This window comes from Microtus oregoni, unplaced genomic scaffold (genome assembly GCF_018167655.1).
Source record: "Microtus oregoni isolate MIOR12 unplaced genomic scaffold, Mior012 000034F_ref0000314, whole genome shotgun sequence".
Lineage (NCBI taxonomy): Eukaryota > Metazoa > Chordata > Mammalia > Rodentia > Cricetidae > Microtus > Microtus oregoni.
The window spans coordinates 4746845-4760979 of NW_024543093.1; the positions used below are offsets into that span (position 1 = coordinate 4746845).

The window sequence follows — 14135 nt, forward strand, 5'->3', positions numbered from 1 at the left end:
ATTTAATAAAATTATAGAAGAAAACTTTCCCAACCTAAAGAAAGATATTCCTTTGAAGGTTCAAGAAGCATACAGAACACCGAATAGACTGGACCAAAAAAAAAAACATCTCCTCGCCATATAATAATCAAAACACAAAACATACAGAATAAAAAAAGAATATTAAGAGCTGCAAAGGAAAAAGGCCAAGTTACTTATAAAGGTAAACCTATCAGACTTACACCTGATTTCTCTATGGAAACAATGAAAGCCAGAAGGTCCTGAATAGATGTACTGCAGAAACTAAGAGACCATGGATGCAAGCCCAGACTACTATACCCAGCCAAGCTTTCGTTCACTATAAATGGAGAAAACAAAATTTTCCAGGATACAAACAAATTTAAACAATACGTAGCCACAAATCCAGCCTTACAAAAAGTAATAGAAGGAATATCACAAACCAAGGAGTCCAACAATGACCACAATAACTCAAACATCTGGAGACCCTTCACCAGCGCAACTCAAAGAAGGGAAACACACAAACTCTACTACTAAAAATGTGACCGGAATTAACAACCACTGGTCATTAATATCACTTAATGTCAATGGACTCAACTCACCTATAAAAAGGCACAGGCTAAGAGATTGGATACGAAAACAGGATCCAACATTCTGCTGTTTACAAGAAGCACACCTCAACCACAAAGACAGGCACCTACTCAGAGTAAAGGGATGGGAAAAGGTTTATCAAGCAAATAGACCTAAGAAACAAACAGGTGTGGCCATACTAATTTCTAACAAAGTTGACTTCAAACTTAAATCAATCAGAAGAGATGGAGAGGAACATTTTATACTCATAACAGGAACGATTCATCAGGATGAAGTCTCAATCCTGAATATCTATGCCCCTAATATAAAAGCACCCACGTACGTAAAAGAAACATTACTAAAACTCAAGGCTGCCATCAAACCGCACACACTAATAGTAGGAGACTTCAACACTCCTCTCTTACCAATGGACAGGTCAATCAGACAGAAACCTAACAGAGAAATAAGAGAATTAATGGACGTAATGAATCAAATGGACTTAACAGACATCTATAGAAAATTCCACCCAAATAGGAAAGAATATACCTTCTTCTCTGCAGCTCATGGAACCTTCTTGAAAATTGACCACATACTTGGTAACAAAGCAAACTTCCACAGTTACAAAAAATATTCGTAACCTCCTGTGTCTTATCAGATCACCATGGATTAAAGTTAGAATTCAACAACAATGCTACCCCCAGAAAGCCTACAAACTCATGGAAACTGAACAGTAAATTACTGAACCACACCTGGATCAAGGAAGAAATTAAGAAAGAAATTAAAGTCTTCCTTGAATTCAATGAAAATAAAGAAACAACCTACTCAAACTGATGGGACACTATGAAAGCAGTCCTAAGAGGAAAGTTCATAGCACTAAGTGCCCACTTAAGGAAAACAGAAAAAGCACACATTGGAGACTTAACAGCCCACCTGAAAGCTCTAGAAAAAAAAGAAGCAGACTCACCTAGGAGGAGTAGAAGACTGGAAATAGTCAAACTGAGGGCAGAAATCAACAAAATAGAAACACAGAAAACAATACAAAGAATCAATGAAACAAAAAGCAGGTTCCTGGAGAAAATCAACAAGACTGATAAACCCCTATCCAAACTAACCAAACGGCAGAGAAAGAATATGCAAATTAATAGGATCAGAAATGAAAAGGGGGACATAACCACAGACACAGAGGAAATTCAGAGAATCGTTAGATCTTACTACAAAAGCCTGTATGCCACAAAACTGGAAAATGTAAAAGAAATGGACACTTTTTTAGATAAATACCACATACCAAATTTAAACCAGGACCAGGTGAACAATCTAAATAGACCTGTTAGTCGTGAAGAATTAGAAGCTGTTATCAAAAACCTCCCTACCAAAAAAGCCCAGGACCAGATGGTTTCAATGCGGAATTCTACCAGAACTTCCAAGAAGACCTAATACCTATACTCCTTAATGTATTTCACAATATAGAAACAGACAGTCATTGCCAAATTCCTTTTATGAAGCTACAGTTACTCTGATACCAAAACCGCACAAAGACTCAACCAAGAAAGAGAATTACAGGCCAATCTCACTCATGAATATCGATGCAAAAATCCTCAACAAAATACTGGCAAACCGTATCCAAGAACACATTAGAAAAATTATCCATTATGATCAAGTAGGCTTCATCCCAGAGATGCAGGGCTGGTTCAACATACGAAAATCTATCAATGTAATCCATCATATAAATAAACTGAAAGAAAAAAACCATATGATCATTTCATTAGATGCTGAAAAAGCATTTGACAAAATTCAACATCCCTTTATGATAAAAGTATTGGAGAGATTAGGGATACAATTGTCATACCTAAATAAAAGCTATATACAGCAAGCCGACAGCTAACATTAAATTAAATGGAGAGAAACTCAAAGCCATCCCACTAAACTCAGGAACACGACAAGGCTGTCCACTCTTGCCATACCTCTTCAATATAGTGCTTGAAGTTTTAGCAATAGCAATAAGACAACATAATGGGATCAAGAGGATTCAAATTGGAAAGGAAGGAGTTAAACTGTCGTTATTTGCAGATGATATGATAGTGTACATAAGCGACCCCCAAAACTCCACCAAAGAACTTTTACAGCTGATAAACAGCTTTAGTAATGTGGCAGGATACAAGATCAATTCCAAAAAAATCAGTCGCCCTCTTATACACAAAGGATATGGAAGCAGAGAGAGAAATCAGAGAATCTTCACCTTTCACGATAGCCACAACAGCATAAAATATCTTGGGGTAACTCTAACCAAGGAAGTGAAAGATCTATTTGACAAGAACTTTAAGGCATTGAAGAAAGAAATGAAGAGGATACCAGAAAATGGAAGGACCTCCCTTGCTCTTGGATTGGGAGGATCAACATAGTAAAGATGGCAATTCTACCAAAGGTAATTTACAGATTCAATGCAATACCCATCAAGGTCCCATCAAAATTCTTCACAGATCTTGAGAGGACAATAATAAACTGTATATGGAAAAACAAAAAACCCAGGATAGCCAAAACAATCCTATACAATAAAGGATCTGCTGGAGGCATTACCATCCCTGACTTCAAACTCTATTACAGAGCTACAGTAATGAAAACAGTGTGGTACTGGCATAAAAACAGAGAAGTCGACCAATGGAATCGTATAGAAGACCCGGATTTTAACCCACAAACCTATGAACACCTCATTTTCGATAAAGGAGCTAAAGTATACAATGGAAGAAAGAAAGCATCTTCAACAAATGGTGCTGGCATAACTGGATGTCAACCTGTAGAAGAATGAAAATAGACCCATATCTATCACCATGCACAAAACTCAAGTCCAAATGGATTAAAGACTTCAATATCAGTCCAAACACACTGAACCTGATAGATGAGAAAGTGGGAAGCACCTTACAACAGATGGACACAGGAGATTGCTTCCTATGTATAACTCCAGCAGCACAGACATTAAGGGCAACATTGAATAAATGGGACCTCCTGAGACTGAGAAGCTTCTGTAAAGCAAAGGACACTGTCACTAAGACAAAAAGGCAACCCACTGACTGGGAGAAGATCTTCACCAACCCCACAACAGACAAAGGTCTGATCTCCAAAATATATAGAGAACTCAAGAAACTAGACTTTAAAATGCTAATTAACCCAATTAAAAAATGGGGCACTGAACTGAACAGAGAATTCTCAACAGAAGAAGTTCAAATGGCCAAAAGACACTTAAGGTCATGCTCAACCTCCTTAGCGATCAGGGAAATGCAAATTAAAACAACTTTGAGATATCATCTTACACCTGTCAGAATGGCTAAAATCAAAAACACCAATGATAGCCTTTGCTGGAGAGGCTGTGGGGGAAGGGGTACCCTCATCCATTGCTGGTGGGAATGCAATCTTGTGCAACCACTTTGGAAATCAATGTTTCGGTTTCTCAGGAAATTCGGGATCAACCTACCCCTAGACCCAGCAATACCACTCTTGGGAATATACCCAAGAGATGCCCGATCATATGACAAAAGCATTTGTTCAACTGTGTTCATAGCAGCATTGTTTGTAATAGCCAGAAGCTGGAAACAACCTAGATGTCCTTCAATGGAAGAATGGATGAAGAAAGTGTGGAATATATACACATTAGAGTACTATGCTGCGGTTAAAAACAATGACTTCTCGAATTTTGCATGCAAATGGATGGAAATAGAAAACACTATCCTGAGTGAGGTAACCCAGACCCAAAAAGATGAACATGGGATGTACTCACTCATAATTGGTTTCTAGCCATAAATAAGGGTCACGGAGTCTACAATTGGTGAACCTAAAGAAGCTAAATAGGAAGGTGAACCCAAGGAAAAACAGATAGTTATCCTCTTGGCTATGGGAAGTAGACAAAATTGCCGGGGAGAAAATTGGGATCTTGGGGGTGGGGTAGGATGGGAGTAAGGGGAGATGAGGAGAGAAAAGTGAGAAGGGGAGGATGGGGGGAACTTGGGGAAACAGGATAATTGGGATAAAGGAAGGTTGGATAGGGGAGCACGGAAGCACAATTCTTAGTTAAGGGAGCCACCTTAGGGTTGGCAAGAGACTTGAACCTAGAGTGGCTCCCAGGAGCCCAAGCCGAGGTCCCCAGTTAGTTCCTTGGGCAGCTGAGGATAGGGAACCTGAAATGACCCTATCCTATAGCAATACTGATGAATATCTAGCATATCACCATAGAATCTTCATCTGGTGATGGATGGAGATAGAGACAGAGACCCACACTGGAGCACTGGACTGAGCTCTCAAGGTCCCAATGAGGGGCGGAAGGAGGGAGAACATGAGCAAGGAAGTCAGGACCACGAGGGGTGCACCCACGCACAGAGACAGTGGGGCTGATCTATTGGGAGCTCACCAAGGCCAGCTGGACTGTGACTGAAAAAGCATGGGATAAACCCGGACTCTCTGAACATGGCGAACAATGAGGGCTGATGAGAACCCAAGGACAATGGCACGGGGTATTGATCCTACTTCATGTTCTGGCTTTGTGGGAGCCTAGCCAGTTTGGATGTTCACCTTTCTAGACATGGACGGAGGGGGGAGGACCTTGGACTTTCCACAGGGCAGGGAACCCTGACTGCTCTTTGGACTGGAGAGGGAGGGGGAGAGGAGTGGGGGGAGGGGAAGAAGGGTGGAAGGAGGGGGAGGGAAATGGGAGGCTGGGAGGAGGCTGAAACTTTTTTTTCCTTTTCTCAATAATAAAAAAAAAAGGGCAGAGCTATGGCCTGGAACCAAGGGACAAGAAACCTTAGCCAGCTTCCCCTGTAAATGAACCAGCAAACAAGGAAGCTCCCATCGGATTAGCAAGAGTCCAGTGTGTTGACCTCTGACCTTTACACATACACGCATAGGCAAGTACACTTGTGTATGAGCATACCCACAGACAGACACACACACACACACACACACAAACCCCATGCTAGGATCATAGGAGACATTCTAGCTAAGTAGCTCCTTGGAGACTCACATATACCTTGAACCTCAACTATCTGAGAGAGAAGCTGCACACACTGGAGAAACGAGAAAGACCAGTTAAACAAACTGCTACCGGCCTCCGTCACCTACTGTAGTGACTTCAGATCCAGTGGGAACTGAGGCCTAAGACGTGAGCCACTGGCTGACCTCATCAGTGTCCAGTGGGCATGCACATGACCCTAATTCAGTTCAAGAAAGGAGTGGCACCATTGCCAGAAGGACACCCTGCCCCCATACCTGGGGGCTAGGCCAAGCTGTGCAGGCTGCTCTCCCGTAGTGTGGCCCTTCCCTGGCAGACACTGCTCGGGCTTGCTTTCCTGAGGAAAAGAAAAGAAGCCATTAGAGAAGGAGAAAAGAGAAAGGATGCTCCCAAAAGCTTGCGTCCCACTGCAGGGCTCGCTAAGGCCCAGGGCAAGACAGGAAAGGCACACACCCAGGTTGAGGACTCCCACCCAGGAGGCTCTGGAGGGGTCTGTGTTATGGCAGGTCCCCATTACTTCTTTGCCTAGAAATATCATAAAATTAAGCTGAGAAACCTTTTTGACAGAAATGAGTCTGTTAGTTATCCATAAGTGTTCCTGGCACCCAACCAAACGTCATCATCCCTGTCACAGAGACACACGCTTTAATGGTGGCTGCCTGAATTCTTGAGAGTTTTCACAATATTTTCTTCTAATTGCCAATAGAAATGTTCGAAAATATTTGCATGCCATATTTTTCTCGGGGAAAATGAGAAAGCATTTATCTTTTCCGATGCTGTGTAATCCTAGTGGGAAATGTTCCCTGGGCATCCAGGAGAGGGCCCAGACCACTGCTCTAGCTTGGGAACCCTAGGACATCCCGCTGACCATTCAGAGCTTTGTCTCCTCACTTCTCAAACAGGAATGAGGATGCTGAGCAGTGACTACTGATCCATAAGCCAGAAAGCCTGATGCACTGTAGGGAGGGAAGGGAAGAAGGAGGAGGGGAGGGGGGGAGGGGGGAGGGGGGAAGGGAAGTGAGGGAGGAAACAGGACAGACCAGCAAACTACCACTGAGTCAAAAGAGGCCAGAGAGCATGTTGGGGGATGAAGGAGACACAATAAAATCACTTTGTGTATGTCCTTTAGTCAAAAAACAGGTTAATGACCTCCAATGTCATATTTTTAATAAAGCAAGCAAGGTAGGCTAACTAAGTACGGTGGCTCATGCCTATAATCTTAGCATTGGGGAAGCTGAGACAGGAGGACAGCTATGAGTTCAAGGTAAGTGGAGCTCTGTAAGAGTTTGTCACATAAAGTAATAGTGAATATCTTAAAGTATGAGACTGGGGACTAGTTTGAAATATGCCTTCAGCTGGTTGGTTGGCTGGCTGGCTGCTAGGTTGGTTGGTTGGCTGGTTGGTTGGTTGGTGAGTTGGTTAGATATAGGGCCTTGCTATAAGTCCTAGCTGACCTGATAATGACTACATACGTAGCCTGAGCTGGCCTCCAACCTGTGGCAATTCTCCTGCCTCTGCCTCCTGAATACTAAAGTTACAGGCTCACAATGCCATGCCCAGATTTACTCTGTCCAGTTTGTTTGCTTTGGGGGTCTTGACTGGTGTTTTGTTTGTTTGTTTCTGATTGATTGGGGGGAAGGGTGTGTGTTTTGTTTGGTTTGGTTTGGTTTGGTGTTTGAGACAGGGCCTCATATGCAGCCTTGTCTGGTCTTGAACTCACAGAAATATACTTGCCTCTGACTCCTGGGTACTGAAGTTAAAGGCCTGCATCACCACGTCCAGCTGCTGTTTGCTTCCATAAGAACAAAAGCAACTGCCGTGACCATTCATCCATTATCAACTGAAGGATTTAACTGTGTGATAACTTTTCACTCGGCTAGTTCAGAAATATGGATCTGTATGAGTAACTGTATTTGCATTCTTTAGAGAAATATTTAATTTCATAAACATTCTTTCCTTTACACTAGCATTCCCCTTAATTCTAACTGTTAAGAATCTAGATACCCTACAAATAAGAGGTCTTTGAAATGGATTTCTGCCTGAAATTCTAGAACCTTCTGTCCTCTAGCTAATAAACTAGCCCTTTGTGCTGTAAGTCTACTGCAGGATAGCATCCATGTCATCCCGACTTGCTGAGACCCTCAGAGGTAAAGCAGCAGGTGACAGCACGCAGGCGCATCAGCAGCGTGTCACAGGACAATCTGATCTGCACACAGCGCTTAAGGCACCTTCTCCCTTGGCTCCACAGACTCAGGTGAGCCCACGGATGTTTCTGGATGGTTTACATGGCCGCTGGTTTTCATGCTTCCTCTGGAAGCAGCTATCCAATAAATACACACCAGACCCCTACAACAGTTCCACAGCAAACAAAGCTGTGCGTGGGTTCTGCCTTTGAGGATCTCAGGGTGTGGAGAAGCTGAGAAATGTTAGTCGAGCAGGCTCACTAATGAGTGCATTTACAGATCCTGACAAAATGCATAAAAGACAAAGTCATGGCCCATGCAAGCAGAGATGGTAAACCAGGTTAACCTGTATAAAAGGAGGAGTTAAGTTGTTGGTCAATTATGTGAAGGGAGATGTAAGGAATCCTGACAACACTGTAACATATGCAAAGGCCCTGAGGTAGATTCCATTTTGATCGACTATACTAAAGCGTAGACGGAAAGAGATGACAGTACTAGCAAGAGAGGTCAGAGCTAGAACACCCAGGTACTGTAGGATGCTAAGGTCCTTCAACAAAAGAAAGCCCTAAGTGTTCCTGAGAGCAACTCTGACTTCATGCCTTGATGCTTCTGCTTCGCTGGCTAAGTGATAAACGGGTATAGAGTACAAACAATTGCCTGATTTGTCTGGTGTGAAAATAAACAATGGAGTCATTCCAAAGGGCCTATGGGTGATTAGGGAAAATCAAGAGGTGAAAGCCGAAAAGAGGGCCTTAAGTCCACTGAGGGGCTGGTCAGGGGAGGAGCCATTAAGAGGGAGGCAAAAAGCTAGAACACGGAGCTGGAGGCCAAACAAGGGCTGAGAGTTGGAGAGAGACCTTTCAGAGAACACAAACAAGTTCTCATGTATCCAGCCTGTGCCTTCAGAGATGTGGCTAAGGAGGCTGAGTCAACAGCCATGGTAAGACGCACTGGCATTATCCTCACCAACATCACATATTCTAAAACCTAAGTTATGTGGGAACCCTTCTGTGGTGGTGAATATTGTCAATGTGACAAGATCTGAGAAGACCCACCCTGACTGTGAGCAGCACCATTCCATGGGCTGAGGTCCTGGACTGAAGACAGGGGTGAGCGCCAACCCAGCACCAGGCCTTACCTCACTGCTTCTGCGGACAGATGTGAGCAGCTGATTCATGCTCCTGCTGATTTCCTGTTTCCACCGTCGCAGGTCATGCTCTCTAAATCTCTGCCTCCCTAAGTGGCTTTTGCCAGGTGTTGTGTCCCAGAACAAGAAATGCACCTAGTACATCTTCTTTACTGATACAGAAACCCCAGAGTGGAAAAACAGCTCAACCTGGGGCTGCAGGCAGAGGGTGGCAGAGCCAAGCTCTGCTGGCCCCCTCTTCCTCATCTGCCTTCTGCTCTTGTCCCCTTTCCAGGAGGGCCAGCTCACGGAAACCCAGTATTACGGCACTCATTTCACTCACACAAGCTGAAAGAAGCAAACCTGACTACGCAAAACCAAAACACGCCGAGTGCAACCACCACGCCACGCCATGCCAGGCTCCCCACTTACTTCTTTGATTGTGGCGTTTCTTCCCCTCCAGGAAAACCACCATCTTCCTCCCTTTTTGGGCATCTTATCTCTCATGATGGATTCCACAGTGGCCTGTTTTAAATGGATGGTAACATAAATAATGGAACCAAAAAGAAAAAAAGAAAAGAAAAAGGAAAAGGAAAAGAAAAAAAAACATCAACTTAGCACAGTCGAAACAAAAGAAAATGTACTTGCAAATTAAAGGAGACGGAAGAAATAAATAATAAATAAAACGTTAACGCAACATACTGTGGGCGGACTGAAAATTTTAGAAAGGCAAAACCTAATGGCGTCCAAAATCACGTGAAGGTAACTGAGGCACGAAGACTTAAGAAGATGGGAAAAGAACCAATGAACAACAAACAAAATACAACACAATAACAACAGGAAAGAAAGCATTAGAAATCATTAGTGGTTAGTAGATCTTAAGTTTTCAAATTAAAATAGCTAACTGATTACAAAGCTACTAGCCACAGTATGATGATGACAAAATAAAACAGGAAGCAAAACACGACCATACGGTGTAGGGTCCAACAGCCGTAAACAAAACATACAGGCTTTTGTTGTTGTTGTTGTTGTTTTAGGTAAGCATGTCTCCAAAGCTCAACCGACTAAACTTTAGCAAATTGATTTAAAAATCAAGAGTTAAAAATAAAATCCAAATGGACAGCTTGAATACATCACAGTGTAATGAGGGAGATTAACTATGAAATGCTAACTTTATAAACTCCCAAGAACAACATCTGCCTTCAGGCTATTTTAGGGCCCAGGTAAATGTTATATGATTTTCCTTCTTCCCTTTAGACGGATTCTAAGTAGCTATTATCTCAATCAGTGAAGAAAGACTTAGCCTTTCAACCTAAGAGGTACAGTAGATAGACAGATGCTTCACAGGTTAAGCCTCAAATAAGCAATTCATATTCAAAGCTCCTCCACTGGCACAGAAGACAAAGGGGCCCAGGGAAATACAAATCATGCATACGATGTGCAGGGACACTCCCCTTCTCCTCCCCCACCAAATCCATCCACAGATAACAAGCCCCAGGCAGAATCTAAGGTTCTTTTGAAGAGTCAGCAAAGTAAGCTCCTGGACAGGATTATGGCAAGTAGACGCTAGTCCTGCAGGGTGTTAAGTCTACAAGTGATCTTAAAAACCCAATGTCGGATTATGAGCAAACTTCACTGAAAGAGGAAATCTAAAGTTCAGATTAAGAAATGAACCTAAATTCACAGATAAACGGAACAACCGCCACCAGGCATCGAGCAGAAAGCCACCACCGAGGGACATCAGGGTAATCCTGAGATGACTTTCAACTGTTCTGGACCCTCTAAGTCGAGCACCCGCCTCCCTCCAAACTGTGGTCCAGAACCAGGCAACAATGTGTTCAGAGAGGCTTTCAGAGAAAGGCGGACTCAGTTCCTGGGACAAAACCCCACTTGGACTGCTCCATTCACGATCGTCCCACGGCTCTGCTAAGGGCCATTTTAGAAGCGATCAAATGCTGGGCAAAGGAACATGAAGCGCCTGACCTGCCTCCATCCCTACTCTAGATATCGTTATGTAAGGAGATGTGTGAAGCAGGGTCACCAGAAGTCACAGAGCAGTCACGCAACCTGCCAACCATTACCTCTAGTATCATGTAAGACACTAAACCCACATTATCTAAGCTACTAGTTATATTCCCTACAACAGAAAGGATCCTACTCAGCAACCATGTTGAGTGGAGCAATTTGAATGCCCAAATCTCCCTCAATTACTCTCAAGACAAAATACAGATGGATCAAAGATTTAAAATAAAAGGAAGAAAATACAAACGAAGATGCAAGACCATTTTAAATGCACTATCAATGTATAATACAGACTAAATGCTACATAGAACATCATTTCTATGTTAGAGAAACACCGTTAGCAGAAACCCAAACCCCTAACCCATGAGATTACAGCCCTCAGGGACTGTGCTGTCCTGTAGCCTGTGTGCCTCCTCCTCTGTAAACTACATCTCTATCGCCCTTAAGTTTTTCTCTTTACTATTTTGTGAGCCTTAAAAACCATATCCTGGGCTGTGGTTACAAGAAGGAACCTGGAAACAATGTAACAAAAATCATTTTACAGAACATGCCTCAAGACAGGTCCACAGATACGAAAAAGGACTACCAAACACAGGGTCACCATTCCCAATCTACAGCACACACACTCAGACTAAACACTGATATTTGACCTCCAAGAACCTCAAACTCTGGAACTACCTGACAGACTGCAACAGCCACGGCAGCCAAGCACAAACCAGTCTAAAACTGTGATTCCACAGCTCAAAGAATGGGTCCATACTGTACAAGGAAGATGGAACATGAAAAAATGAGCAATTCCAGGCAAGCGGAGGAGGAGATGAACTGGTAGGTCTGACCTCCTCATTCAGCTCTGGCATACAGCCATCTCGTTCTCACATGCAGCCCTGAGTTTCTCAAGCAACATCTTCAGCCTTGCCTCACCCCCCCCCCATCCTCACCTCTGCCTCCCCGTCCTCATTTCTGCCATTCCATCCTTACCCCACCTTCCCTATCCTCACCTCTTCTTCCCCCATCCTTACCCCTGCCTTTCCCATCCTCCCCATCCTCACTTCTACCTCCCTCATCCTCACCCTTGCCTCCCACATCCTCACTCCTGCTTTCCCATCTTCACTTCTACCTCCACCACCCTCACCTCTGCCTCCCCCATCCTCACCTCTGCCCATCCTCAGCCCTACTTCACACATCCTCAGTCTGTCTCCCCCATCCTCACCCCTGCCTCCCTATCCTCACCTCTGCCTTCCCATCTTCACCCCTGCATACCCCATCCTCACCCCTGCTTCCCTTATCCTCACCCCCGCCTCCCCCACCTTCGCTCCTGGCTCCCCATCCTCACCCCTGCCTCCCTATCCTCACCCGCCTCCCTTATCCTCACCCCTGCCTCCCTTATCCTCATCTCTGCCTCCACAAACTAGGCAAAGGGCTGGCTTCTTAGCAAGGCCTGAGGACAGTGACAGCTACTGCATCTGACCCAATGCCAGCTCCCAGTTTTCCACAACTAAACTTTCTCTCCTCAGCCTCACTCGGTTCTGCACTCTGGTGTCTGCCCCTTCTATGCCGACTTGTAATCCCAGCACATAGTGGGATCGTGGGTCTACAATGCCATGATTTTTGAGGCTTGCTCTGGTGAGCATGGGAAGCATGATCAACACGCAAGAGATCTGGAACACTGTTGTGAGCATCAAGACACCATGGCCCAGGGTTTCTAAAGTCAAATCAAACTGTGATCCTCCCATTCACCTGCTCCTCCTTGGGCCCCCTTTCTTAATTGTGTTGGCGCTCACCTTTGGCAAAGGTTTCTGGAAAGCCTGCATCGCCAGAAGCAGAGGAGCTGCTGTTGTCCAGTTGTAATACCTAACAAAACAAAGAGACGGCGTCAGTGAGGCAGGGCCAGCCTTTCTACTGTAATCTGGAGTGCTATAGAAAGGCTGGGGAGCCCAGTGAGATCCTTTAACAAACCCAGTGTGTTTCCTCCCTCCCAGCCCTCCACACTGATCCTATCTATCTACACAGTGCCTCCCTTTCTCCTGTTCACCTCACAGCCGTGCTGAGGGTTAAGGGTCAGCAGCAGACGGCAGTAGGGTGAACATATGAACATGCCAGGCAGCTAGTCACTAGCTGGACAGTCCCCTGCTTGACTACTCCTAGCCATGTCCTACTGAACTTCATATGGAAAGGGGGCAGACAACTTCATAATCTCCCAAGCCAACACATAGCACTCTTGCAACTTCCTCTCCAGGAGGAAAGTCTGCCAACAGTCTTCAGAGCCACTCACTGCATACCACAGACTGAGCTCCGATGGTGAGGTCTCTGCGCTACAGGGCAGCCGTGCCCTCAGACCTAGGACTAGATAGGGTCAGAGTTCCACAGTTGGAGCACCAGGCCTGACAAGGTGGATTTCAAGGTCTGGTACAGACACAAGGTGGGGCTGGGGAGCCAGCTCAGTAGATGCAGGGCCTGCCATTGTGAAAACCTAAGACCCTGATTTCAGATCCCCAGCACCCACACTGAAAAGCCAGGCCTACAGCACAGACCTGTCATTCCAGTGCTGGGAGATGGAGACAGGAGAATTCCTAGGACTTGCCTGTCTTCCAGTTAAGCCAAACCAGCAAGTTCCAGTTCAGTGGTTTGACACCCTGTCTCAAAAACTAAGGTAGAAGGCTGGGTACTATGGCAAACACTTTTAATCATAGCCACTGGCAGAGACAGGCAGATCTCAGTGAGTTTGGAGCTAACATGGTCTACAGAGTTCCAGGACAGCCAGGGCTACATAGAAAGACCCTACCTCAAAGAGTAAACCAAAACCAAAGAAGAAAAACAGGTGGACCTCTGGTCTCCGCAAGCATGCATCCACGCACGCGCACACACGCACGCGCGCACACACACACACTACAAGACTCTCAAAATGATCTAGCCCAGAAGCTGCACGTGGACATAGAAATTTACAAATAATAAAGGCAATAACTAAGTTTAACAAGACTTCATTAAGGCTCGACAGAAGCAGTTCCATTCCACTACCAAACGGACTGTCAGCAGGAACTCACTTATTACCAATCTTGACCACGAGATTGGGGTCATCGATGATAGCAGGGTTGTCTGCAAACTGCTGGTATGACACAGCCTGTTCCAGGAACGCATCTGCAGAGGCAGCAGCAGGATGGGAGGAAGAGAGAAATCACGAGTTTTTTAGAGAAACAGGACAGTTTTCAGCTTGCTCATTCCCATGTGTCTGTCTGAGTTTACA

At 44.7% G+C, this 14135-nt stretch overlaps 1 protein-coding gene across 6 annotated transcripts in view; it reads right to left on the bottom strand.

Annotated features, from left to right (window-relative positions):
• Positions 1-14135, bottom strand: part of LOC121432364 (phosphatidate phosphatase LPIN1) — a 64202-nt gene that overhangs the window by 21472 nt on the left and 28595 nt on the right. For 3 of the 6 annotated variants that reach the window (XM_041630282.1, XM_041630279.1, XM_041630278.1), the window contains 5 exons: positions 13936-14029; positions 12676-12745; positions 9575-9652; positions 9305-9397; positions 5821-5900 (listed from right to left, as the gene is read on the bottom strand). In XM_041630282.1, the coding sequence (XP_041486216.1) occupies positions 5821-5900; positions 9305-9397; positions 9575-9652; positions 12676-12745; positions 13936-14029 (415 nt within the window). The remainder of the gene's footprint in view (positions 1-5820; positions 5901-9304; positions 9398-9574; positions 9653-12675; positions 12746-13935; positions 14030-14135) is intronic. The other 3 variants (XM_041630283.1, XM_041630281.1, XM_041630280.1) reach the window with 1 other exon arrangement.